This window comes from Canis lupus, chromosome 25 (assembly GCF_003254725.2).
Source record: "Canis lupus dingo isolate Sandy chromosome 25, ASM325472v2, whole genome shotgun sequence".
In the NCBI taxonomy this organism is placed as follows: domain Eukaryota; kingdom Metazoa; phylum Chordata; class Mammalia; order Carnivora; family Canidae; genus Canis; species Canis lupus.
The window spans coordinates 44,513,326-44,539,087 of record NC_064267.1 but is presented as its reverse complement, the minus strand read 5'-3'; the positions used below and the strand labels follow the sequence as shown (position 1 = coordinate 44,539,087).

Sequence of the window (25,762 nt, the reverse complement as noted above, 5' to 3'; positions counted from 1 at the left end):
AACATCACTGACCAGCACCATTAGGAGAAGCCAGAAGATGCAGACACTACACCATTCACTGTTGCTTGTACTGCAACTGAGTGATGAAGCTAGCTCTGTGAGAACTCAGCTCTGTTGTGTCGCAGTAAGTACAACAGTGTCATGCTCTTCTAAACTGAATGGATTCTCCTCCTCACTCCACACTACCACATGTCATCGCCTAGACATAGGAGAAAGTGGCCAACAGGAGAGTAATGTCAGAACTCTCTTGGGGTGGCACTTCTGTGCTCATCCCTACAAAGAATTTTCTGATTCAAGATCTAATAGTGTGTCTACAAGGTTTCATTAGCAACACTGTAAAGCTGCTAATGTGAAAAAAACACAGCTCTTTAAAATTTGAAGATCAATCTCCTAACTAGTTCTATAATTTATAGTTCTTAGTTACTAGTCCAATCCAGCACCCAGTTTCCAATCTCACTGCCACATGCCAGTTCAAGCTTTCACTTTCTCATCCACATTTCTAAGAGTCCCTTATTTGGGTTTCCCAGCATCCATTTTGCCCACATTCCCCAGCACATCTTAAGTTCCATCAAAATAAATCACTCCAGGGCTTACATTTAACACCATCCTTCACCCTGAAAATAAACCTTAACCCTCTAACAGGACATGTATAAGGACTCTCATGACTGGCTTGTCTTATCTAAGCCTCCTTGTTCTCCACTAATCAATCCCTCAGACACACAATGTCCCCAGCAGGCCAGACCAAATTATTTAGCTGCTTCTTGAGCCAGTATGTTCTCATGCATTTCTGAGCCTTTACAGGAACTGGCTCCTTTAACTGGATTAAATCCTACTGTTCTTCAAGTGAAAGTCAGTGCAGGTAACACTGTCCATCAACGTCACACAATTCCTGATGCCCACCTCTCCAACAAGGTGAGAATAGCTAGCCCATATGCTTTCCTGACCACCCTTGTAACTGTGTTACTTACCTGTGTGTCATTGCCTTCTACCCACTTCAAAACACACACACACACACACCCCAGACACAAAAGACTGCAGGCTCCTATCCCTCATCATCTACATGTTCCCAGCACAAAGCACTACAGTACTAGAACACTCTCCAGAATTAGCTGAATTATGGTCTCTTACTCATTTATGGAGACAGACCCTGACCATGAACCCCTTCTACGTTCTGGACCCTCTAAGGAGACTGCCAGTACCTCAGAGGATAAGAACACATTAAGTACAAAATAGGAACAAGATTCTCCCAGAGGCATGAGGACCGAGAATCATTATAACAGCAATAAGTGTTGGTAAGACATCCTTAGCTGACAAGTAATAACCAGAATTCAAGACTTCCTGCTACTCCAGAAGACGTGAATGGAACACAGGATTTAATGTTGAGCTTTTCAACCACATTTCTGGGTACAGTAAGAAATGTAAACTAACACCACTATAAAGATTCAATGTGAAAACTCAAGCCACAGATCAATGGTCTGATAAGCAATGCAGTGCATATTTTCCTAGGTCTTAGGAAAGTGTTTATACTATAAATAATGTAATTAAAGTATACATATGATCATAATCATTAATGTGTCAACCAACAACCAATTAATTTAGTTTGCTAATTTTCATTGTTTGAGGTCTTTTTTGGGAGAAGAGGGAATGGTAAGGATAGAATATGAATGTGCTTATTCCACTAAGTAACAGTAAACTAACAGGAAAAAGTAGAGCTAGCAAGAGAGACATCAGTAAACAAATGCTGTCCTACAGCTGGAAAGCAAGCACTGCTATGGGAGAATGAGTTTCAGACCTTTGCAGCTTTGGCCTTCTCCATCTGCTGAAGCTGTTCAAGGGCTGGTCCTGGAGTTGTGGTGTCAAGGGGAAGATCCCATACACTACCACCTTCCCAAACTGTGAAACAATAAAGAAAAAAGTGAGGGATATCAGAGCTTTTATATATATATATATACACACACACACACACACACACACACACACACATATATATATATATCTCCCCACATATCCACATAAGCTGTTTCCCTGTCCCTGAATGAGCTCCATCATAGTGCTTTTAGGCAGACTAAACTGCCACTGAACTCTGGTTTAAATCAATATCCTTCACCCATCTAGAAGGAAATAAATTACCAGGCATTTGCTAGGAAACTAATTTCATCTTCAAAAACCCTGTAAGAGGGGCAGCACCTGAGTGGCTCACTTGGTTGGCATCTGATTCTTGATTTTGGTTCAGGTCATGATCTCAGGGTCATGAGATCGAGCCCGGTATTGGGCTCCACACTGGGCGTGGAGTCTGCTTAGGATTCCTTCCCTTCCTCTCCCCCGCACCCCGGCCCTCTCCCTTTCCTGGTGCCCCTCTCCCACTCCCTCCCCTCCCTCTCTCTTGAAACAAACCAACTCTGTATCTGTTCATATCCCTCATCTTTACAGATGAATAAGCTAAGGATCAGGAGTAGTTCCATAACATTCCCAAGGACACACACCAAGCATGTGGCCATGCCAGGATTTAAATCCCAGTGTGTTAGATGATCCAAAGCCCACAGCATTCCCAGCAGCCGTACAAACTCTTATTGCACACTCAGTAGAGTGAGTGGGGTCAAGAGAGGTATATAACTGTGAAACTAGAGAGCGAGCATTAAGTAGTTGCACGATGTTATGAATGTATTAAATGCCACTGAATTGCTCATCTAAAAATGGTTAATGTTCTGCTAAGTGAAATTTCACTTCAAAGAGAGAGAAAGAGGTATAGCTGGAGCTAGGGAAGCCTCTGGAAAGGCTGGGAAGATCTCACAAATGACAATGGGTCCTGCTGACAGCACAAGGTCAGATGAAGTAGTAAACAGATAAAGATTTCTGAGTCTATTTTCCTATTGCCAGCAAAAGGTTTGCTGACATCACTTTCCAGCATTCTCTATTCCCTATATCCCTACTTCTGTAGGGATAAATTATTGGTTGTAGAAAACCAACGGACCATTTGTAAAAGGCCTTGATCATTCCACACCCAAAGAAAGAAACTGCTTAATAAGGTATTTACAAACAGTTCCCCCAAAACTGGAGAATATTTTAGCATCATAACTATAAATGGCTACCAAGAAAAAAATAAGGTACACAGAGTAGGGAAAGTTGATGAAGGACGATAATCAGTCCTTCTCCTGCTATAATCCCCAGGACCGGTATTAGCAAGAGAACTACAGCCTGAAAAGCTCAAGGGCTTTAAGAAAAATCCATCAATGGGGCAGCCCTGGTGGCTCAGAGGTTTAGCGTCACCTTTGGCCCAGGGTGTGTTCTTGGAGTCCCGGGATCGAGTCCCAACATCAGGCTCCCTGCATGGGGCCTGCTTCTCCCTCTGCCTGTGTCTCTGCCTCTCTCTCTCTCTCTCTCTGTCTCTCATGAATAAATAAATAAAATCTTAAAAAAAAAAAAAAAGAAAAAAAGAAAAATCCATCAATGCCTATGGTTCCTGAGAATTGTCAACACCAACTATAACCTCTTGTAAGGACTGTCCATGGTTCAAACTACCTACATCTGCAGTTATCAAATCTTAAAAACCATTAAGTGTTCCACCAATATCAAGACTTAAAAAAAAAATTCCAGCCCCAAAATTTCTAATTTGATGCAAAAAGATCAGAGAATAAGGTAGGGTGCTCACTTTAAAGCAGCCTTTTCTCATCTCAAAACTTCTGGGTGCCTGCAGTGTTAAGCTATATATATTAATCCTTCACTCAAAAGAAAAAATGTTTTTACTTAAGCTTTTTTTTTTTCCCCCACTCTGGCAAAAGAAATAAAAAGAACATTTCAAAAGACTTTTCTTCTTTTTAAAGATTTTATTTATTCATGAGAGACACACACACAGAGAAAGGCAGAGACACAGGCAGAGGGATCCCTTAAAAGACTTTTCCACACTGGTAGAGCAACATAAAGAGAGAGGCTGATTCAAATTCATGAAATTTATCTACTAAACACTTCTGGCAAATCCTTAACAGTGAATTTTCAATAATATTTTTCAATCCTTTGCTGGCGTCTATTAAAAAATGAGACTTTTTGTTAATATTCAATATAAAATTGTTCAAAAGTGACATATTTTTTAAAAGTTGAATTATAAAATAAAAGTCTAAATCCTTGGAGCTACCTTAAAGGCCAATCTAAATTTTTACCTGTAGGCTGTGAGGCTGTTGGTTGAAGCTCCCAGATAGAACCAGTATCTGGCACCGACACAGACCTAGTTACTGAAGGAATGATGTTCTGATCAGATATTCTGCAAAAGGGAAATAAAAAAATTAACTTATTCTTGTCATTTGCAAAAATAAAGAGGAATTTCTACATTATTGGCAGGTTTTTCCAGCTATTTAGCCAGAAAACTCCTTCATTGTTTTAACTAAAATGTAACACCTAAAATGTAACACCACCAAAGTGTTTAGGAGAGGAACAAAGATAGAGGCCCAGTTATCACCCTCTGGAATCAAGGTATTAACAAATGTTGATTTCTAAAGGAATATACCTATATTCTTAAAAAAAAAAAAAAAAAACAGAATATGTCAGTAAGAATAACAGAGCCAGCTTGTTATAATGAAAAATCCATAGACCATAAGTCAAAAGGTCTTCGTTTTATTCCTTTGAAGTCTTCTGTGTAGTATGTCAACGGAGTCCTTTCATCTCTCGGTGTATCAGTTATCCATCCGTAAACTGGCACCTTACTGCTTAACCTGCCTACCTCACTAGATGGGTTAGGACTCAAGAGAGAAATGTAGAAGGTTTTGGTAAAATTGGACAGTAAGATTTTTAAGAAGGTCATCGATACCTCTGAAGGAATACAAGTATTGCCCTGAATGATAATCTGAAACTACAGAAATTTAAGACTTCTAGCATAATTTCCTTTTCCTCAGACTTATCTGAATGGCTTTTGGGTTCTGGAAGAGTTTAAGTCTATATGGCAGTGTGAATATCTTTCTTGAGTTCTCATGGGTGAAAAGGAGATTAAACTTCTGGACTATAATTTTGTTGTTGGTTCTCTAAGAATATACTGCTTTTTCAATGTCCTCATTATTCTGTGATTCTTATTCCAAATTTATCCTCTATTAGTACAAAGACCAAAAATGCTTTATTGCCAGCTTAGTTATTATTTTTAAAAGCTATATTCTGTTTTTACACATAATACACACATGTGCCATGTGTGGGTATTTTGATACCAGAGTTCATACATTATACCAACATTTCCTTTCTTCTCTTTAATACACACACACACACACACACACACACACACACACACACAATGTTAACACATCATGGAATGATGACCAACCTCATTTTCAGGGCCTGGAACTGTTGGAGAAGAAGTGCCAACTGCTGCTGCTGCTGTGAAGACAAAGCTGCTTTCTGTTGTTGAGCCAAAACCTGTGCATACTGCTGTCTTCAAAAAGTAAAATAAAGTGTAACCTGTCAATCCACATTTAGTGCACTTTACTGAGATACTGAAAAGCAAAGGTTGGTCTACCACCCCCCAAAAAACCACTAGAAATAGCTATCAAATAAATTTTAACAATTCTTCATGATAGTTATACAGAAAATTCTGTCATTCTGTCAAAAAACTGAACTTCTAGATAACATGATGAAAGAGGAGAGCAAGAAAAAAAAGAAAAAGAAAAAAGGAAAATTACAAAATGTCAAAAACTAGCAAACTCCCCAAAACTAATGTCAGAAAGCAAATGAAAAATAAAACAGATTCGAACTATTTCCACATGAAGCACCTTTTGCAAAAATAAAAATAACTTGTATAAAGATTCTTAAAATTTATGTTTCAGCTTAGAAAATTTTAGGTTAAGATTTTTTTCACTAGATCGGGGTAAACAATTTTTTTTCTGTAAAGAGCCAGACAGTAAATATTTTCAGCTTTGCAGGCCACATGCAACTATTTAATTCTGCCACTGCAGTGCAAAAGCAGCCATAGACAACACACCAACATATGTGTGTAGCTGTGTTCCAAATAAAACCCTACTTATGGGGCACCTGGGTGACTCAGTGGCTGAGCATCTGCCTTCAGCTCAGGGCGTGATCCGATCCCAGGGTTCTGGGATCGAGTCCCACATTAGGCTCCCCACAGGAGCCTGCTTCTCCCTCTGCCTATGTCTCTCATGAATTAAAAAAAATTAAAAAATAAAAAAACCTGCTCATGACAACAGGGACCAAGCTGGTTTGTCAATCTTTGCACCAGATGACAGTAAATCTTACTGCTTCTACCAAAAGGACACATAATTCAAGTGATTTTGCCATTATTCCACATCACTACTAACAGTATAAATTTTTACTTCTTCTCTGCCCTCTCAACTATGTTTTTTCTCTGGCATTCAAAGTTGAGCCATTTAATTCTTAAAATGCTTGTTGTTTCTTGCTTTAGGAGCTAACGAGCTTGCAAAATTATAGTTAATGTGTCATTTTCTGTAAATTTCTGGTACTTATAAAGGTAAGACCAAACTCCAAATATATAGTGGTAACATGGCACTAACTGGGTGACTGAAGTATCTTATAAACTTTTAGTTCTCTGCTATAAAAGGTAAAACATGGGAGATTATATCTAAAGGCACTTTGGGGCTCCTGGGAGGCTTAGCCAATAGAGTCAGACTCTTGGTTTCGGCTCAGGTCATGATATTGGGGTCCTGAAATGGAGCCCACATGGCACTCCGCATTTAGGGGGAAGTTTGTTTTTCCCTCTCCCTCTGCCCCTCCCCCCGACTCATGTGTACACACTCTCAAACAAATAAAATCTTCAAAAAAAATTTTTTTAAATAAAGGCACTTTGAATAATGCAGGGTACCCTACTGTATTATTGCTCTTACTGTATTAAGAACTGCTGGTACTGAAGGTGCTGCATTTGGTACAAGGCAGTGAGCTCCTGCTGCCTGGTCAGTCGTTCCTGGTCCAACTCTCCCTAGGAGTGAAGGGGTAGGGAAAGAAATACCACTGAACAAACTGCAAAGAGCCTAAAAGCCATTTACTACATACATCTGAAAGCAAAGTCAATCTCAGATCTTTACAAGCCACTCTCTCTTTATGCCCCAAATGCTTTTCTTACAAAGTTCTTTAAAGGCTAAACAATGCCATCTAGTGGAAGAAGGTGGTGTCTGCATTTTTAAGAGATTCCCTATGGTGGGAAAGGGGTCCTCATTTCAGCAGTTGTTCTCCCCTCCTACCCTTGAAGCTAAATATTATACTGTACTCCAGAGTCATTACTGTTAACTAAAAAATATATTATTTCCCAATGTTAAAAGTGATCTCTAAATTTGGAGATCACGCAGAATTAGAGAAATAGGACAAAACAGGAGTAAAATTACAGAAGTTAATGTGACAGTAGGAATTTTACAAGGGCCCCTAATGAATATAGAGAACAATGTAGATATATGTCTTGTCAAAGATGCTGAGCAGTTTTAAATTAACGGAATATGAAAGAGCTTTGAAAATTGTAACTGTCAACCCTAAAATTTGGTGTTTCTATTACTATTAATACATCATGAGTTGGAAAAGATACAGTTTTTTAGTTTGTATTTTCAAATAACATAGCTGGAATTTAAATTCTGAAAAGTTAAAATTGGGAGAAAGAATAAAATGTGAAGTATAAGATAACAAATAATGAAGACATAAGGGTGACACAGAACTAAGGCAAGTCATTAATGAACAGTTTATCTCTTTATTATACAGAAAGTAGGCTTTGAAATAAAATATTTGATACACAATTTGGGGGGGTGGAGATCATTTCAAATTCAGGAACATTTTTCTTTTCATTAAATATGGGAAGGTGGAAGCTACACTAGATTAATCTAAAATGTCTACATAAAAACCTACATTTCAAGGTATATTCATCATCAAAGTGAACTCTCTTACCAGTGCTATTCAGGGCAATGACAATAACAGCTGACAGAAACAGAGCTTGCCATGGTTCTGCCCCTTAAGTAAGTCTAATTGAGGCTCAGCCCCCTTACCTGGAAGTCAGGAAATGGGCTAGAGCAACCATGCCAAGCTCCAAGGGATGAATTTTCAGCACTGAAACATGCACAATAACTCATCCCAATTTCAGAAAAGGGAAATAAAGCTCAAACTTGGTATATAAGTTAAATGTTTATACAATAATTTTTCTTTTGATTTACAACAGAAATGTCAGAAATAATCTCCCTCACCTAGAACTTGTCACTGCTCTCCAAATTATAGGAGGTTTCGCCCATCAGTGGATTGCGACACTGATTACTAGGTCAAGATAAACATTCATATAGAAAGGAAGGAAGGGAGGGAGGGAGGGAAGAAAATATGTGCATGGCACAAAATGTTCTGTGAAATTTCTTTCACAAAAATATACATATGGTTATGAACGTAAAGAGTAGTAATGTAAAACTCACTTTTATTTTCCTACAGGCTGTGGCCAAACAAGTTTGATGGCCACTGTTCTTACCTATAAACCCCTTTGACCATAGAGTTTGAGGCCTATTTGCCCTCATCTCGAACCCACCACAAGGCCTAGCACAGGCCCTCACTATGTAGCTGATGAATAAATCAATGGTGACTGTTATTGCAGTGACCCAGTGTTCCCACTAAAGGTGTCTGACCATGGCCACTTCTGACTACTGCAGCCACCCAACACTCCAACCTGGAAAAGGAAACATAAAGCACAGATTCGAGGCCCTCCAAAAAGAATTCTACAGGGAGAAGGGAGAAGCAGCTGCAGAGAGGTACAATTTCCCCTTTCAAAGATATTCCAGTGCCAGTATATGAGGTATGTTACATTATGAATCAATTTTTAGTTACAATACCAGTAACTAATATTTAAAAAAAGAAAAAATCTTCAAAATATTCCAAAGCACTAAATTTTTTTTATTAGCAACATTTATTTGCTTTAAGATAAACCTAAAATTTAGGAATTTTATGAGTCAGCAACCAAGTGGCAAACAGAGGGGAGGGAAGAAGGGAAGGGAAAGAGGAGAATGCGCATTCTAACCAGATGCAAAAAGGAACTCTAAGAAGTCAACAGAACTGAAGCACAATACATAAAGTTAAAAGCTCTGAAGTGAGTTTAGAAAATTAGGAGCCAGAACACGTAGGACCTAGTAGGCAAGACAGAGTAAGATGTTCTTTATTCTACACCTGCTAGAAGAAAGCTACTGAAGGTTTTCCTTTAGAATTTAGGGATTGGAGGGTGAACACAGGTATTTGAGTTCTAAAAAGATCACTATAGCTAGGTATGCAGTCCCCAATTCAGACTGTCCATTGTCATCTCAATTACTCTCAAAAAATGCAGTTTCTTCCTTGTAAGATGCAACATCTGCATTGTGTTTACAAAGAGAAGCAAGTGTTTCTGCACCTCTTATGTGTTCTGAGAGAGCTGTAAGGTACTTACCATATGAGGAGGGGGAGCTGGGCCGGGAGAGAAGGGAACCCTTCCCCACATTTTCATGATATCACCAAGAGGTTGGAAGCTTTCATCACATGCTCTCTTCACCAATAAAGACATAGTAAAATAACCCGCCTGAAACCATTCCGCCATCTCCTGATTATTGAAGGGACCTATAATAGCACCAATTAAACAGAAGGGCAATAAAAATCCTTTCAGACTGAAGACGAAAAAAATATTTCCTGAGTCTGATCCTTAACCAAAGATACAACTTGTTTGAGGTCTATCAAATATTTTGTATGATATTTTAATTTAATCCATCCCCAGAGGCAGTTAAATAGGCTTCTAACTAATAAAATGCAACAGAAATGATTTTGAAATAAGACTCCTGTCTATACATCCCAAATTCTCTGTGGCACTTTAATTATTTTAAGAAGTGTAACTGTCTCCATTTCACTTGATCTCTACAATTCATTTGTCAGAATTCATAAAAATGAGTGTTTTTGTTAGATTTTGTATTACTTAGGCATAAATATAAACATGTAGTTAGGCTAAATATGCTTTTCTCTAATTTTCATTTTCTGCCAGATTATTAAAGGTTAAGCAAAGTATAAGCAACAATCTATTAAATTAAGATAAATTGCAGTTTATTTACCCAGGTATGACTAAATTTGGCCAGGGGCATGGGGGGTGGGGGGTGGTGTTAACATTCTCTAGATGTTTTATAATTAAAAATTAAATATTTTATAGAAAAAACAACAAATGCACTCTGATTCATATCCATTCATTCATTCATTCACTAAATATTTACTGAACACCAATTATATGGGTCTAGGCCATGGGAATACAATAGTAAATAAAACAAAGCCCTAGAACATCCATTTCTGGGAAGATAGAATAGATATACTTGTCCCTGCTCCTTCTGCTAAATTCAACAAAAAACCCTACACATTATATACAAAAGAAACAAAAGATGACCCCAAAGAGTAGAGAGAAAAAAAGCAGACTTGCTAGAGCCTTGGAGCCTAAGGAACCATACAGTGGTGGTGAATTCCCTGACTTTTCATTTTACCTCATGTATCCCAAATTTGGAGAAGTTGTCAGTAACAAAAAACATAACCCAATATATACAACTAAAAATACGACACAATTATATGCTACCTACAAGAAAGTAATTTTAAATATAATATAGGCAAATTGAAAATAAAAGGATATAACTCTGGGAAACGAACGAGGGGTAGTGGAAAGGCAGGTGGGCAGGGGGATGGGGTGACTGGGAGGGGGGCACTTGACAGGATGAGCACTGGGTGTTATGCTATATGTTGGCAAATCAAACTCCAACAAAAAAATATACAAAAAATAAAAAAATAAAAACAAAACCATTTTTAATTGAAAAAAAAAAGAAAATAAAAGGATAGAAAAAGATATATCATGCAAGTGTTAAGGGGGGAAAAGGCTGGAATAGCTATATTAGTATTTGATAAAGTAGACTTCAAAACAAAGAAAATTAACAGAGACAGAGAGGATATGTATTAACAAAGGGTCAATCCACCAAAAAGACATAGTAATTATAAAAATGTATACATCAAACAAAGCTGCAAAAATACATGAAGCAAAATCTAATAAAACTATAAAGACAGAGAAATCCTCAGTTACAGATGCAGACCTCAACACCATTCCCACAACAACTGATATAATTAGACAGAAAACCAACAAGATTACAGAGCTCAACAAAACCATCAATGAACAAGGTCCAACTGATGTTTATAGAATGCTCCAGACAGCAAAATAAACATTCTTTTCAAGTACCCATAGAACATACAGCAAAATGAACTATACTGAGCCATAAAGAAGTCTCAAAAAAATGTTAAAAACTGAAATTATATACGGTGTGTTTTTCAACCACAATAAAATCAAGCCAGAAATCATTAACAGAAAGATAACAGGAAAACTCCAAACACTTGGAAACTAAACACATTCCAAGTTATCCACAAGTAAAAGTGGAAGTCTCATGAGGGCCTGGATGGCTCAGTCCAAAGAGTATATGACTCTTGATCTCAGGATCATGAGTTTAATATGGTATAGAAATTACTTAAATATATATTTTTTAAAGTGGAGGTTTCAAGGGCAATCAAAAAAAAAAAAAAAATATATATATACCGAACTGGAGGCACCTGGGTAGCTTAGTCAGTTAAGCGTCCAACTCTTGATTTTGGCTCATATCATGATTTCAAGGTTGTGAGATTAAGCCCCCAGTCAGGATCACATGCTAGGCATGGAGCCTGCTTAAGATTTTCTCTTTTTCTTCCTCTGCAATCCCCCACCTCTCTCTCTCTTAAGAAAAAAAGGTACACTGAACTGAATGAAAATGAAAATACATGTATAAAAATTTGTGGTACTCAGTTTAAGTGCTGAAAGAGAAATTCACAGTATTAAATGCTTACATTAGAAAAGTCTCAAATCAATAATATAAGCACCCACCCTCAAGACCCTAGAAAAAGAGAAGCAAACCCTAAAAAGGAAGAAAGAAATAATAAAGAGCACAACTCAATGAAATTGAAAACAACAATAGTGAAAAATATCGAAGTTGATTCTTTGAAAAGATCAATAAAATTATCAAATATCTAGCAAGACTAGCAATGACAAAAGAGAAATGAACAAATTACCAAGATCAGGAATAGAAACAGGGGCCATCACTAGAGAACCTGAAAATATCAAAAAGAAAATAAGGGAATACTCCAAATAACTCTACCCACACAAATTTGACATCTTAGATGAAATAGATGAATTCATCAAAAAACACAAACTACCAAATTAACTCATATTAAATCAATAATTTAAATAGCCCCTGTAACTATTAGGGATATTGAATTTTATGATTCCCCAAAAATAGGGCATCTGGCTGGCTCAGTCATATGACTCTTAATCTCAAGGTTGTGAGTTCAAGTCCCATGTTTGGCATGGGGCCTATTTTAAAATTAAATTAAATTAAATTTAAATTAAATTCCCAAAAGAGAAGTCCCCAGATGGTTTCACTAGAGAATTCTACAAAACATTTAAAGAAAAATTAACACCAACCCTAAATAATCTTCCAGAAAATAGGAGAGGGAGTTAATTTCCCAGTTCATTTTATGAAGCTAATATTACTGATAATAAAATTAGACAATGAGAATATATATATATAAAAAAACTACAAAACAGAGAATATATATATAAAAAAAAAAAAAACCTACAAAACAACATGCTTCATGAACACAAAAATCCTTAACTAAACATTACCAAACAGGATCTAGCAATATATAAAAAGAGTTATACACCATGAATAAAAGGGGTTTACTCCAAGGATGTAAAGCTTCTTCAATATTCAAAATGTAACCAATTTAATCTACCATACTAAAATTATTAAAGAAGAAAGATCATGGGAACATATCAACAGATACAGAAAAGGATTTGACAAAATCCGATACCAACTGTAATAAAAACTCTCAAAAAATAAAGTATCTTCCTCAACTTCATAAAGGATATCTATAAAAAGCCAGCAACTAACATTACACTTAATTATTAAAGACTGAATGTCTTCCCCTTAAAATAGGAACAAAGGAAAGAAAAAGCAAGTATATCTGCTTCCACTCATCACAGTCAACATAGTGTTGGAATATACAATAAAGCAACAAAAGGAAATAAAAGATATAGGTTGGAAACAAACAAAAAAAAAACTGTTGCTATTTACAGATGACACTAATGTCTACAAAGGAAATCCTACAGAATCTAACATTAACCACAAAAAAACTCCTAAAACTAATAAATGAACTCAGCAAGGTCACAGACTAAAGAGAAACATCCAAAACTCAATTCTATGTAGTAACAATGAACACAAAGACATTGAAATAAAATTTATAATTACTCAAAAATCAAGTAGATGCAAATCTAATAGAGTGTGTATCTATTCTAAAAACTACACAAGCTCATAGACTGGAAAAGTTAACATGAGAAAGATGTCAATTTTCTTCAAAATAACAGAGGTTTAACATAGTTCCTATTAAAATCTCAGCAAGATATTTAAATATAGATTTCTTAATATATTTATATGGTAAATATAGATAATAGTATTCTAAAATTTATATGGAAAGGTATAGAAACTAGGAAAGCTAAAAACTATTTTGATAAAAATAAACTAGGAGGAAAAAAAGGGGAGGAATTAGTCTATCCAATTTCAAGATGTATTACATAGCTACAATAATCAAGACTGTGATATTGGTGGAAAGACAGACACACAGATCAGTAGAATAAAGAACACAGAAACAGACCAACATAAAAATGCCCAACTGAATTTTAACTAAGATACAAAAGCAATTTGAAAGAGGAAAGATGGTTTTCAACAAATGGTTCCAGAGTAACTAGATATCCATCAGCAAAAAAAACCCCCCACTTTTACCTAAGTCCCATTCATTACACAAAAATTAACTCAAAATAGATCATAGAGTTGGATCTCCTAGCTGGCACACTGAGTTGAGCAATTGACTCTTGGTTTCAGCTCAGGTCATGATCTCAGGGTAGTGGGATCAAGCACCACATCAGGCTCCCTGCTCAGTGTGGAGTCTGCTTGAGACTCTCTCCCTCTGCCCCTTTTCCTGGCTTCCTCTCTCTCTCAAATAAATAAATCTTTAAAAAAAAAAAAAAAAAAGATTGGAGAATTAAATGTAAAACAAAAACTATAAACTATTTTGGAAAGGAAATTTGGGATCTGAAGCCAGGAAAAGAGTTCTTTGGTCTCAGACTTACTACCAAAAACACAGTCTATAAAAGGGAAAAACTGATCAACTGGACTTCATCAGTATTTAAAACTTTTGATCTGTGAAGGACTCTGTTATGAGGATAAAAAGATACAGATGGGAGAAAATATCTGCAAACCACATATCTAACAAAGGACTAGTATCTATATATATAAAGAAGCCCCCCCCCCCAAAAAAAAGAAGTCTCAAAACTCAAAGGTTAAAAAAAAAGCAAACAATTAGAACATGGGTAAAAAAACCATGAAGAGACAGTTTACTAAAGAGAATAAGCAACCAATAAACACATTAAAAGATGCTCAAAACCCCAAACTACAATGAGGTATCGCTACACAGTATGTCAAAACAGCTAACATAAAAAATATACTGTCAAGGATATGAAGAAACCAAGTAACTCATAGATTGCTGCGGGAATACAAAATGGTTCAGCCCTTCTGGAAAACAGTATGGCAATTTCCATACAATCTAGCAATTGCACTCCTCGGTATTTATATCTCAGAGGAATGAAGAGTTGTGTTAACACAAAAGCTTACCTATAAATATTTAACAACTTTATCATAATAGCCAAAAATGAGGAGACCCTGGGTGGCTCAGTTAAGTATCTGACTCCTGGTTTCGACTCAAGTCACCTCAGAGTTCTGAGATCAAGCCCCACATCAGGCTCTGCACTCAGAACAGAGTCTGACTGAGATTCTCCCCCCTTTCTCCCTCTGCCCCTCCCCACTATGAGCACTCTCTAAAATAAATAAATCTTTAAAAAAAAAAAAAGCCAAAAACAGGAACCCAGACACCCTTCATGGATGAAATGGTTAAACTATGTTATATCCGTGTCATGGATGTACTACTCAGTAAATAAAGAGAAACTGCTGATATATGTAACAACCTGTATCAATCTCCTGAGAATTATGCTGAGTGGAAAAAAAAAAAAAAAAAAAACATTTTTCCATTGGATGGAAATGGATTCCATTTATGTACCATTCTTGAAATGACAAACTATAGAAATGGGGAATAGATTAGTGGTTGCCAAGTGTTAAGGAGTGGGCAAGGGTGGGAAGGAAATGTGTGTGGCTATTCAAGTTCCACGTTAGATAGAAACATTTTGAATCTTGACTATATCAAAGTCAATAATCTGGCTGGATATTGTACTATAGTTTTGCATTAGATTACCAGTGTGAGAAACTGGGTAACATAAAATCTCTACTATTTCTTACAACTGCATGTGAAGCTACAATTGTCTCAAGGTAAATTTAATTAAAACACACCTCCATGTGTTTTAATTAAAACACACAGTCCTCAACTTGGGGGCACACTCTGTCTCTCCAGTTGCAATCCCTAAAACACTGAATAAACACTTTTGATTGTTTTACAAACAAAACAAACAAAACAAAAACAAAAACCAAGCATATGCACAGTCCTGCTTCCAATGTACCTACATTCTACAGGAATATAAACAGATCATGAACAAATATATACAGAACCAGACAGCACTCGATGCTATGAAGGAGAATAAGGGGAAGGGTAATGAGACTGCGAATGGAAAAGGAGTTAGTACACTGGAGAGGGGTCACAGGGTATACTTGGTAAAACACTATCATGAAAAGGACACTAATATAGTCAACCAATTTCAGGTTATAAACAAAGATTTCAAAAGCAGAAACGAAGAATCAACAAATTGTCTTTTACAGCATTCTTTCCCCATTCTAATCTAACTTGTGCACTGTACAAATCTTTTAAGGGATTAGTTTATAATACAGTACGATCCTTTCTCACATGTTTTTAACAGTTGTTTATCATTTATGATATCAACCCCACTTCAGTGAAACATTCAAGTAAGGTCTTCCAAGACTGCTGTCATCACCCTTTTATGGGAGGGAAACTGAAGTACAAAGAACATAAGGAATTCACCTGCCTAGTTAACCAGCTGGGAAGCCAGAACTGAAGGGGTCTTGAGTATTTTGTTTACATCCCTAAATTATTAGTAATCACATTCCACCTTGTATTCAAATAATTTTCATTTGGACTGCCCTCCCCCACTGAAACTGTAAAGTACTATAGGAGGAACCTATAAAAATGCCTTCTATACGTATGTATGTATACATGTTACAGACACACACACACGAAGAAAACCTGGAAAATGGATTGTTTTCTACTACTATGAAAATTAACATTAAAGAATGACCATCTTACAGAATCTGAAGATAATGGCTTCAAGTAGAATGGAACAAGCTACCTTGAATTTCTCCCTGAGGATCTTTGTAATACCACTTCTGCATTGCTTCGTGCATCAATGGAATTGAGACTCCCTTAGCTCTGTGCTCTTGCAGTTTTGATGCCAGTCTCTCATCATCTAGTGCACTGTCTTGGAGATAAGCCACCATCTTCTCAGCTTGCTAACAGGATTAAAAAAAGGATTAAGGAAACAAATGATCCCAAATTAATACTTGTACATGTAACAAAAATGTCTACCTTTTATGAATGACTTGATCTATGAAAGGTACTACTGTGCAAGAAACACAGCAGGCAACCATGACTTCTTCCAACAGGTCATGAAATATATACTGTCCCCATTTTATGGAGGGGAAAACTAAGGCTCAGAGAGGCCAAATCTTGCTCAAAGTCTCAAAATTATTAAGCAAACCAAACAGATTAAAACACAAACTGGTATGGATCAAAGGCCAGGCTTCTAATCAACACACTAATAAGATTACTATTTAATAAGCCATTGGTCAGTCCTGAAGCATATAAACTAAACCTATAAAAACATAGGTGTTAATACAATAAAGATCCAATTAATCAATTACAAATATAATCTTTTACAATTCTACTAAGACATCGCCCTACCTCCTCTCTTCAAGCATTTCCTGCCACCAACAACCACTCCATCTCAAAGAAAGAGAAATTCTTCTATAGAAAATAAGCTACCATTTACTTCACATATAACAAAGTTATATCTAATCCTAGGGAAATCTAGAGACATGAATAAAATGCTAATATCCTGAGTTTAACTATTTTCCCAGTTACACTTCAGGCAAAAATACAGAAGACGCTATGCCCATGCACAGCTGCTTGTATTTGCCATTTTTGGCATTCCATTAATTTCCAAAAAGAAAAAAGAAAAGCAAACAGCTAAGGGCAACCTCAGAAGAGAAAAAATAACCTGACACAATGACTACTACATAGCAGAAACTTATAAGCATGAAATGATTTGAAAGACAATTACTCATACAAAAAAATACCAGATTTACAAACAACTTTTCCAGTACATAAAATCTAGCGCACAGAAGTTCTATTTCTGAAGATTCATTTAATGCTTTCCAATTTTTATAGTAGTTTGGGAGGAGAAAAAAATAATGACACAATTTTTACCTGCTCCAAATGCTTGAGACCCTCTTCATCATCTGGCTCTGTGGAAACACTGCCCATACCAGGAGCACCTACGACCGGCGTTTCAACTGGCCGGAGGGCAGGACTAGGATTGGGAACAGGCGGTGGAAGTATGAGAAGAGGAGAGGCTGTATCTGAAGGAATCTGTGACAGGGGCTGCTGGACATCAGAAACCATTTCTAAAGGAAAAAAACACAGAAACATGAAAACCTTTTAAACTAGAGATTCTTATGAAGAATGTATCCTCTAATTAGGCTGCTCGCTAAATGGGCTCAACAGAAATGTGAATGTGTCAGGGACACTGCAGCTACTTCTTATGGAAAATTATAGTTATTTCTCCCTACAATGACAGAAGTACCTTTACAGGATGACAAAACAGGATTAAAAGTGATCTAGAAGGTCCTTCTACAGTGCCTGTCTGTGTCACTAGAGCATCTACTAGTTGTACGTCTCCCTCTTGAAAGCAAACAGAATTGGTCTAATCCCTTCTTATGTCTCCATATAGCAGACCATTAACAGCACTGCAAATCTTCTCAAAAATGTCGTATTTCATCAATTTTGATTAAACATATCTGCAATTAACTTTGACTAAACACATCTGCAATTATCTTGAATAAATACCTATTTCAGGTGATAATATAATTCAATACATTACAGTCTTTAGAATAATAAAGAGCACTTGGGAGTCTACATGGACAGTGCAGGAAGTTCTTCCCAATAAGAACAGAATTCCTGGGTGGCTCAGAGGTTTAGCGCCTGCCTTCAGCCCAGAGCGTGATCCTGGAGTCCTGGGATTGAGTCCCACATCAGGCTCCCTGCATGGAGCCTGCTTCTCCCTCTGCCTGTCTCTGTCTCTCTTTCATGAAAGAAATAAAATCTTAAAAAAAAAAAAAAAAAAAGAACAGACTGCAAAAGAGGTTCTGTGTTGTGTTGGTCTCTATTTCTAGCCTCTCAGTATGCGGGCTCTTAAGAAGGGAAAGGGGATGGGAGTAATTAGATACAACTGCAGTTTCCCCTTTGAAACCTTGTTTGTTCAATTACAGATAGCTTCTCCAAATTCCTGTTCTTCTCAGGAACTCTTTACTTTCTCTGCCAAACTTCTTAAAAGAATAGCCAATACACCACCATCACCCACACCTGCTGCACTGTGACTTCCACTTCCACCCTCCAATACAGATTCTCTCCCAAAGAGAAACAGTGCCTCAAAGTCCCCAAATCCAATGCCTTTTCCTAGTCCTCATCATCTGACCTCAGCAGTCCAATCCTAAACCTCCTTCCTTCCTCATAGTCCCTTTAGTCTAGGCCACTCTTGCCTCTGAAGATTTTTCTCTGGCTACTCTTTACTTACCCTCTTAAATAGGAATTTTGCCCTAAGATGACTAACATACATATGTTTTATCCCCTTATAGAATATTAACCTGGAGTTTTAATCCTTAATACGTATCTATGAAGCTTTCTCAAATACACATGTCTGGACTCCATCCTAAAATCTCCTAAGAAAAAGGCCCCAGGCATGCACATCCACAAGAATGAACCACAAGTAATTTGGGGTACACCATAACTGAAAAAACTACATATCAAACAGGTCTCAAAACGGACAAGTCCCACAGTGCCTGAGAGAGATTCAAACACTTGAATCCACTCACTAAGCTTTGTTCTAGACATGAAACACTGCAAAGATATCCTTGGTTTAAACCCTCAAAATATTAGCCTATTAGGGAAAAAGGTAATACACAGATTTTTGTATTATTGCATTGTTCTGTCAGGAATAGTGCTGGTTGTTTAAGAAACAAGAGAAGATCGCTAACCTAGTTTGGGAACTTTGGGTGCGAAAGTTTCAGGGACAGATAACAGTATTTGCTAAGACAAGGAGACAAAAGAGCAAGGCTCATGTCAGGACCTAGTAGGCTGTGAAACTGGGGAACAGAGTACAAAGGAGATAGAGATGGCACTGAAACCACAGAGGCAGGAAGATGTTAAGGCTTGCAGGCCATGGTAAAGGTGTGATTTTTTTTTTTTTTTATTGTGACTCAACCAATTACCCCTTTAACATGAAGGATTACAATGTTATTTTTAAATATGCACAAGAAGAAACAAGGAAGTGAATGTTAAAACTGCCTACTAAAAAAAAAAACTGCCTACTAAGATACATTATCAAGTTAAAATAAAAACAGTAACACTAAAGAAGGGGATATACTTTAAGCTTATTCTCTAGCAAAAGTGGTAGGACTTCCCCAGATTCATCCATGTTCTTTATGGCCTCATTTGGAACAGCAGCAATTTGGTGTGCCTTCGGGACATAGACCCAACCACTATATGAAAAAAAGGAAGGTCACCCGTCTGATGTGGAAATAAAATTATTGCAGAAGGTCCTAAATCCTATCTGCTCAACTAATACGAAGATGGCTATATCTTAACATCCTAGAAAGTGAGATTCCTGAGTTGCACTCTTGATTCTTCTCTTTTGGTGAATTTGGGGAAGGACACATATGTGGGGAGCAGCACATGACTAGCTTTACTGGTAAAATAATCTATTCTAATAATTTACCACTGGGAGTTCTATGAGGCATAAACAGAAACCTATCTTATCAGTGATCACTGGCCTGCCTGAGTAGAATCCTGTTTAAGCTTATCTACTCTCATAAATACATACCATCCCCTCTGCTGGGCACTTTGGTTGGCAGGCTATTTTCCGTCTGACCCTCTTCCTCAGCTTTTTCCGTTTGCTCAGTTTGGGATTCCTCCTTCCTCTCAAATTGCGGTGCTTCCTGAGGCTGATGGTCTGAAGGAGTACCTGGTCTTGCAGATGATGATGAGGTCTGGGATGTTTCCTCACTAGCTTCTGGAACATGAAGCATTCTTAAATTAACTTATGAAACTTTCGGTTTGATAAAAAGAAGGTAAAAGACGACAATGAGCCTTACCAACTCCTACTCTATCTGTCTTCTCTCCCTCTTTCCTATTTGTCTTATCAGGTTCTTTGGCTTCTTCATTATGGCTGCTCTCAGAGTCAGAGCACTCCCCACCTTCCTCCACAGGCCGGAAGTCCATCTCCTGCTCTTCTGGAATTGGCTCTTTCTGTACTTTCTGTATCAAGAAAATGAAGCCAAAGCTCAAAATACATTGAACTTTGGTGGTAGGTCAGTGCCTATTGTGACATTTAAAACAGATTTCTTACCTTTAGAAAGAGGAATGCTCCAGAGGAGTCAAATGTGCCCATCTCTTCTTCAGCGTCCTCTAAGCACCACTCGGGCAAACTATCCCGGTCATCGTCTATGCTTCCACTGCCAGAGCGCACCCTTCGATAACCCCGTTCATCATCCCGATCTCGAAAATCAAACTCAAACCTTCGCCGTCGTTCCATGTGTTCTCGCCAGCCTGCAGAACGAGGGCCATCTGGGATGAGGAGGAGGATACAAAACTTAGAAAAATTTTATGACAGTCTTTGAAAAAGAAAATCGCGAATAGAAAATAAAGAAAACTATGTGCATTTAAATAATCAATTTACTACAGAGAAACTTAAGCAAATTAAATGAAATTCAGAGCTCAGCATACACATGACATCACTAAGTGACAACAGTAGTTATCTTCAGTAAATCCTGAGCCACACAACATACTCTAAAGCTTTGAAAAATCAATTTAAAACAAATCACTTTTAAAAAGCACTTTATGCAAAGTATACATTTTGGATAAGCTTTAGATATCTGACTGAAATGCCGATTTGCCGTTTACATGGCAGACTCCTAGCCCAGGCTTATACCACTGGATATCATGGGCTCAAGTCCATGCCTTCCCTCTGGCAGGCTTTAACACATTTCTTTCTTCTCCTGAAAATATCGGTTTTTTGTTTTGTTTTTTTTTAAGATTTTATTTACTTATTCATGAGAGACACTGAGAGAGGCAGAGACACAGGCAGAGGGAGAAGCAGGCTCCTCAAAGGCAGCCCAATGTGGGACTCGATCCCCGGACCCAGGATAATGCCCTGAGCTAAAGGCAGATGCTCAACAGCTGAGCCACCCAGGAATTCCAAAAATATCATTCTTGATGTATAAGAACAACTCCCGTGTCAATTCCTAATATCAAATTCATCATGCCTACTTGCTAGTGCCGAGATCCCATTTGTAATTGATTCCCAAGAAAAAGGCATGGAATTACAGCACTGACAGATATCACAGATTTTATACAGCCCACTATCCTAATTCTACAGTTTAAGAAACAAAAACTCTGACAGAAGTTAACTTGCATAATAGCAAGGCAGAACTAGAATCTAATTTTGCATCCTCTGCTACTTTTTCCACAATAGCATCCACAATTTACTCTCATCTCTTAACTCTCCCTAGGGAATTTTTATTTCTGTATAGCATCCCCAGGGACATTCCTAAATCCACCCTAGTATACGGTTTATTACATCTACTTTTCAAAAGGAAAAAGACTGCCTAAGAATAAAAGATGCCAGTTATGGTATTTTTTAAGAAAAAAGTCATTAATATCTGATAAACATAAGTCTGAGTGTCTTAAAAGGAGAGGTAGGTTTTAACCTATTAAAATTTTCTATTTTTGACTGCTTTCTCTGTAGGAGATACACGAAAGAAAAGCCAAAGTTCAATGTTCTTACTACTATACTAAGGCCCAATTTGCTAAAACCAGCAATCTGAAAATCAAACTGAAAATGAGAAGGCAAAACACTAAAATGCCCAGTAGAGGTAGTTACTTATAAATCATTCACAAAAAAGCTAAGAAAACATAATTCCCATACTCCTCCTCATCCTTTACTTACTTATAACTATTACACTTCTATGAAAACTAAAGAACTTTATATCCAGATTGCTTAAATGCAAACCTCGAATCATTATTCAAAGGAAGTATTCATGATCAACTGTTGAATTCCAAAGTACTCTCTCTATTACTATCATTTCTAAACTGTCTGTTAAGTATGCACCATGATAGGAATCTATCCTTCTAGGCATCTGGCTCATGTTTTCCTCTTACTGAGTTTCTTAAGTTCAGCTCCCAGAGTGGATGCTTTGCTGTCCTTAATAGTCCCATCTCCCTTAATATCCAGTTTTGAGTCCTACTTAAACCAAATGTAGCAGATAAGACACATCCCCAGCTTATGAAGACTAACCACTGCTTTTTAAGGTCTTACAATACCAAAATAAAAGTCTGCTACAATTTTTATAATATAAAAAATAGTAAAAAAAAAAAAAAAATCACTGAACTTTTTTTTTAGATTATTTTTATTTTTTATTTTTTTTAATTCATGAGACAGAGAGAGAAAGAGAGAGATAGAGACACAAAGAAGCAGGCTCCCCACAGGAAGCCTTATGTGGGACTCGTTCCCAGGATTCCGGGATCACGCCCTGAGGCGAAGGCAGACGCTCAACCACCGAGCCACTCCAGGCATCCCAAATCACTAAACTTTTAATCAAATCATAGAAGAATAAATATAATCTAAGATATGCTAAGGGTAATTTATAACAACCGATATAATCAGACTTAACTTTGAATATGCTGGTTTGAAAAAGCAGATAGTATTCTTTTTTAAAAATGCTTATTTCCAGTGTTTTTTTAGCCCCATATATCATACACCTCACCCTGTCTTTTAAAAATGTACCACTAAAAAATTGGGGGAAATTGTTAAGTTAATGACAAATAAATTGGACATGGAAATCGAGTATCAGGGAGAAAGATTTAAGAAAAAGACAATATATATCTAAAATCTACGTTGTTGGGGTGAAGAGGGTCAGTGGTAGAAAATACACTAAAATTTTACTTTGTTTAACTAACTCCCTTTAATAGAATCGGCATCAGACACTTGGGCTCACAAACACTGTTGGTCTTCCAAAACATTCACCTTGTTTGTTTTTGATCCGCTGGAATTTCTCTTCTCGCTCAGTCCAGACCCTGTCCATTCTTTCACTGAATGCTTGTTGGGAACATAGTCTACAAACCCTTTTGCTTACAGGCAAGCTCAGCACAAAATGCCGTGATGCCTTGAAGAGAACTATAACATCTGGTTGCCCAGCACACAGACTCATGAGAATTGCCTAGATAACTGTGATGTAAACAATGCCCACTCATGACAGAAAACTCACCCAAGAGGCAACCATGAGGAGTTGGGGTAAAAGCATCAAAACTCTATCCAAAGATTAACTTCACCATGTTTCTACCTATCCATAACTACCTAAAGCACTCTGAGTGCTTGTTACAATGTTTACTCAGACTGAGACTAGTGATTTTGCTAATAACTTGATTTTCTTTTTTTTTAAACATTTTATTTATTTATTTATTTATTTATTCATGAGAGACACAGAGACAGAGGCAGAGACATAGGCAGAGGGAGAAGCAGGCTCCACGCAAGGAGCCCGACATGGGACTCGATCCCGGATTCCGGGATCAGGACCTGAGCCAAAGGCAGACGCTCAACCTCTGAGCTATCCAGGCGTCCCAATAACTTGATTTTAAAATGTACATGAAGGGCAGCCCCGGTGGCGCAGCGGTTTAGCGCTGCCTGCCACCTGGGGTGTGATCCTGGAGACCCAGGATCGAGTCCCACATCAGGCTTCCTGCTTGGAGCCCACTTCTGAACCCTCTGCCTGTGTCTCTGCCTCTCTCTCTCTGAATAAATAAATCTTTAAAGAAAAATAAATAAGTAAAATAAAATGTACATGAAAACAGTTTAATTATGATTTCTTCTACAAAAGTGAGCTGCTCTGGCATATGGCTGACAGCTAAAATAATGAAATTCATAAGGCAAATATACACTCTTTGTGCGTTTCAGTTCTGCATGACCCCACAATTCAAACTACAGTGGCATCTGATTATCATGAGGCATAGAATCAGCACTTTGGTAGGGGATGAACTTTGACACAAAGCACCAGTGTCTTCAATTACGAGCATATCTAATGTCAGGGAAGAACAGTTTGAGGCATTCTTAAGAGTCAAACAGAAGAACTTACAAAACCACTAATCACTACTATTCTCTCTCCTTTCTCTAAAGTTAGGACAAAAGAATGAACTTGTGATTATGTTTCTGACCTAGGTTTAGAGTTTATCCTTCAAATAAGCATAAATCACTTTCTTAGGATAAAAAAAAATTTTTTTTGAAAAAATACATCTTTTATTATACAGGAAAAATACCAATTTTAGGAAGAGCACATATTTTTAATGAACACATAATTACACATTTTAAGTTTTAAAGCATGCTGGTAAAAATACAAAGATTAAATGTTAGATAAAACCAAAGGAGACCCTCTCACATTTTTGCAGTTAAAGGCAGGTGCTTCCCATTAAACTACACTATTTGCTCCAGAAAAATAAAAATGATTTTCATCAACTGAAGAGACTTGGGGAATTTTCATGCTGAAGTATTTTTTGTAGTGATAAGACTAAGTGTAATGACATAAATAATTCAGTCCTCTCTCTCTCTCTTTTTTTTTTTTCTTTCTAGTTCATCTTTTCTGCTTCCTTGGTACACAATCTCCACCAAATACTCCCTTATTTTGGTCTCCGCACTCCCTTGGCAGGAGCCTTACCAGGGCTATGGGGACGCCACCTCTCTCCATCCCGTCTCGGTCCAGCTAGTCTCCAACCTCCATCTTCATCTTCTCCGTTTTGTTCTTCTCTAAAAATACGCCAGTTTTCACTTTCTGATCGTATAAACTCATGCTTTCTTCCCACCGATGTTGGTCCACCTTCCTCAAAATTTGGTCTCCCTGTAATGAAAATAAGGAAACATGTGCCTCAGCCAATAAGGATTCTGAAAACAGACTGGACGGCTGAGATCACACTTTTGTGCAGATGTACCTGCTCAGGCAGTATTGAGCAACAGAGCTGCAGACATATGCATCCAGTATTAGACATATTTCTTAGAGTACAACAGTCACAGACCGGACAATTATTTTTTAAACAAATACATGCACCAAAAACGGGGGGTGCAATGAAACGTGAACCAACCTACCTTACCAGCACATACTGCTTTTTCAAAAGTCATACAAGATTTTTAATTATATGATGTATTTTAATTTATTTAATCAACTTCTACTAGCAATTCTACCCAAATAGGACATCTGTAAAATTCAACCTACCTTTTAGCCAAAAAAAAAAAAAAAACTCAAAAGTAGACAGTATGAACTATAATTTTTCATTTTCATTTACTCTAACATCTATTACATAATAAGCATACAACAAATTGCTTCTGAACAGAATGCAAAGCTAT

General features: G+C 37.2%; 1 protein-coding gene across 9 annotated transcripts in view; it reads right to left on the bottom strand.

The window, feature by feature from the left end:
* GIGYF2 (GRB10 interacting GYF protein 2) overlaps positions 1–25,762 on the bottom strand; it is a 136,272-nt gene that overhangs the window by 29,527 nt on the left and 80,983 nt on the right. For 5 of the 9 annotated variants that reach the window (XM_025463460.3, XM_025463462.3, XM_049101366.1 and 2 more), the window contains 11 exons: positions 25,080–25,259; positions 20,723–20,940; positions 20,469–20,631; positions 20,198–20,386; positions 17,527–17,723; positions 16,391–16,550; positions 9,377–9,543; positions 6,831–6,922; positions 5,300–5,407; positions 4,155–4,255; positions 1,793–1,893 (listed from right to left, as the gene is read on the bottom strand). In XM_025463460.3, coding sequence (XP_025319245.1) covers positions 1,793–1,893; positions 4,155–4,255; positions 5,300–5,407; positions 6,831–6,922; positions 9,377–9,543; positions 16,391–16,550; positions 17,527–17,723; positions 20,198–20,386; positions 20,469–20,631; positions 20,723–20,940; positions 25,080–25,259 — 1,676 coding nt within the window. Of the gene's footprint in view, positions 1–1,792; positions 1,894–4,154; positions 4,256–5,299; positions 5,408–6,830; positions 6,923–9,376; positions 9,544–16,390; positions 16,551–17,526; positions 17,724–20,197; positions 20,387–20,468; positions 20,632–20,722; positions 20,941–23,398; positions 23,558–25,079; positions 25,260–25,762 lie in introns of those variants that run through there. The other 4 variants (XM_025463463.3, XM_025463465.3, XM_049101367.1 and 1 more) reach the window with 4 other exon arrangements.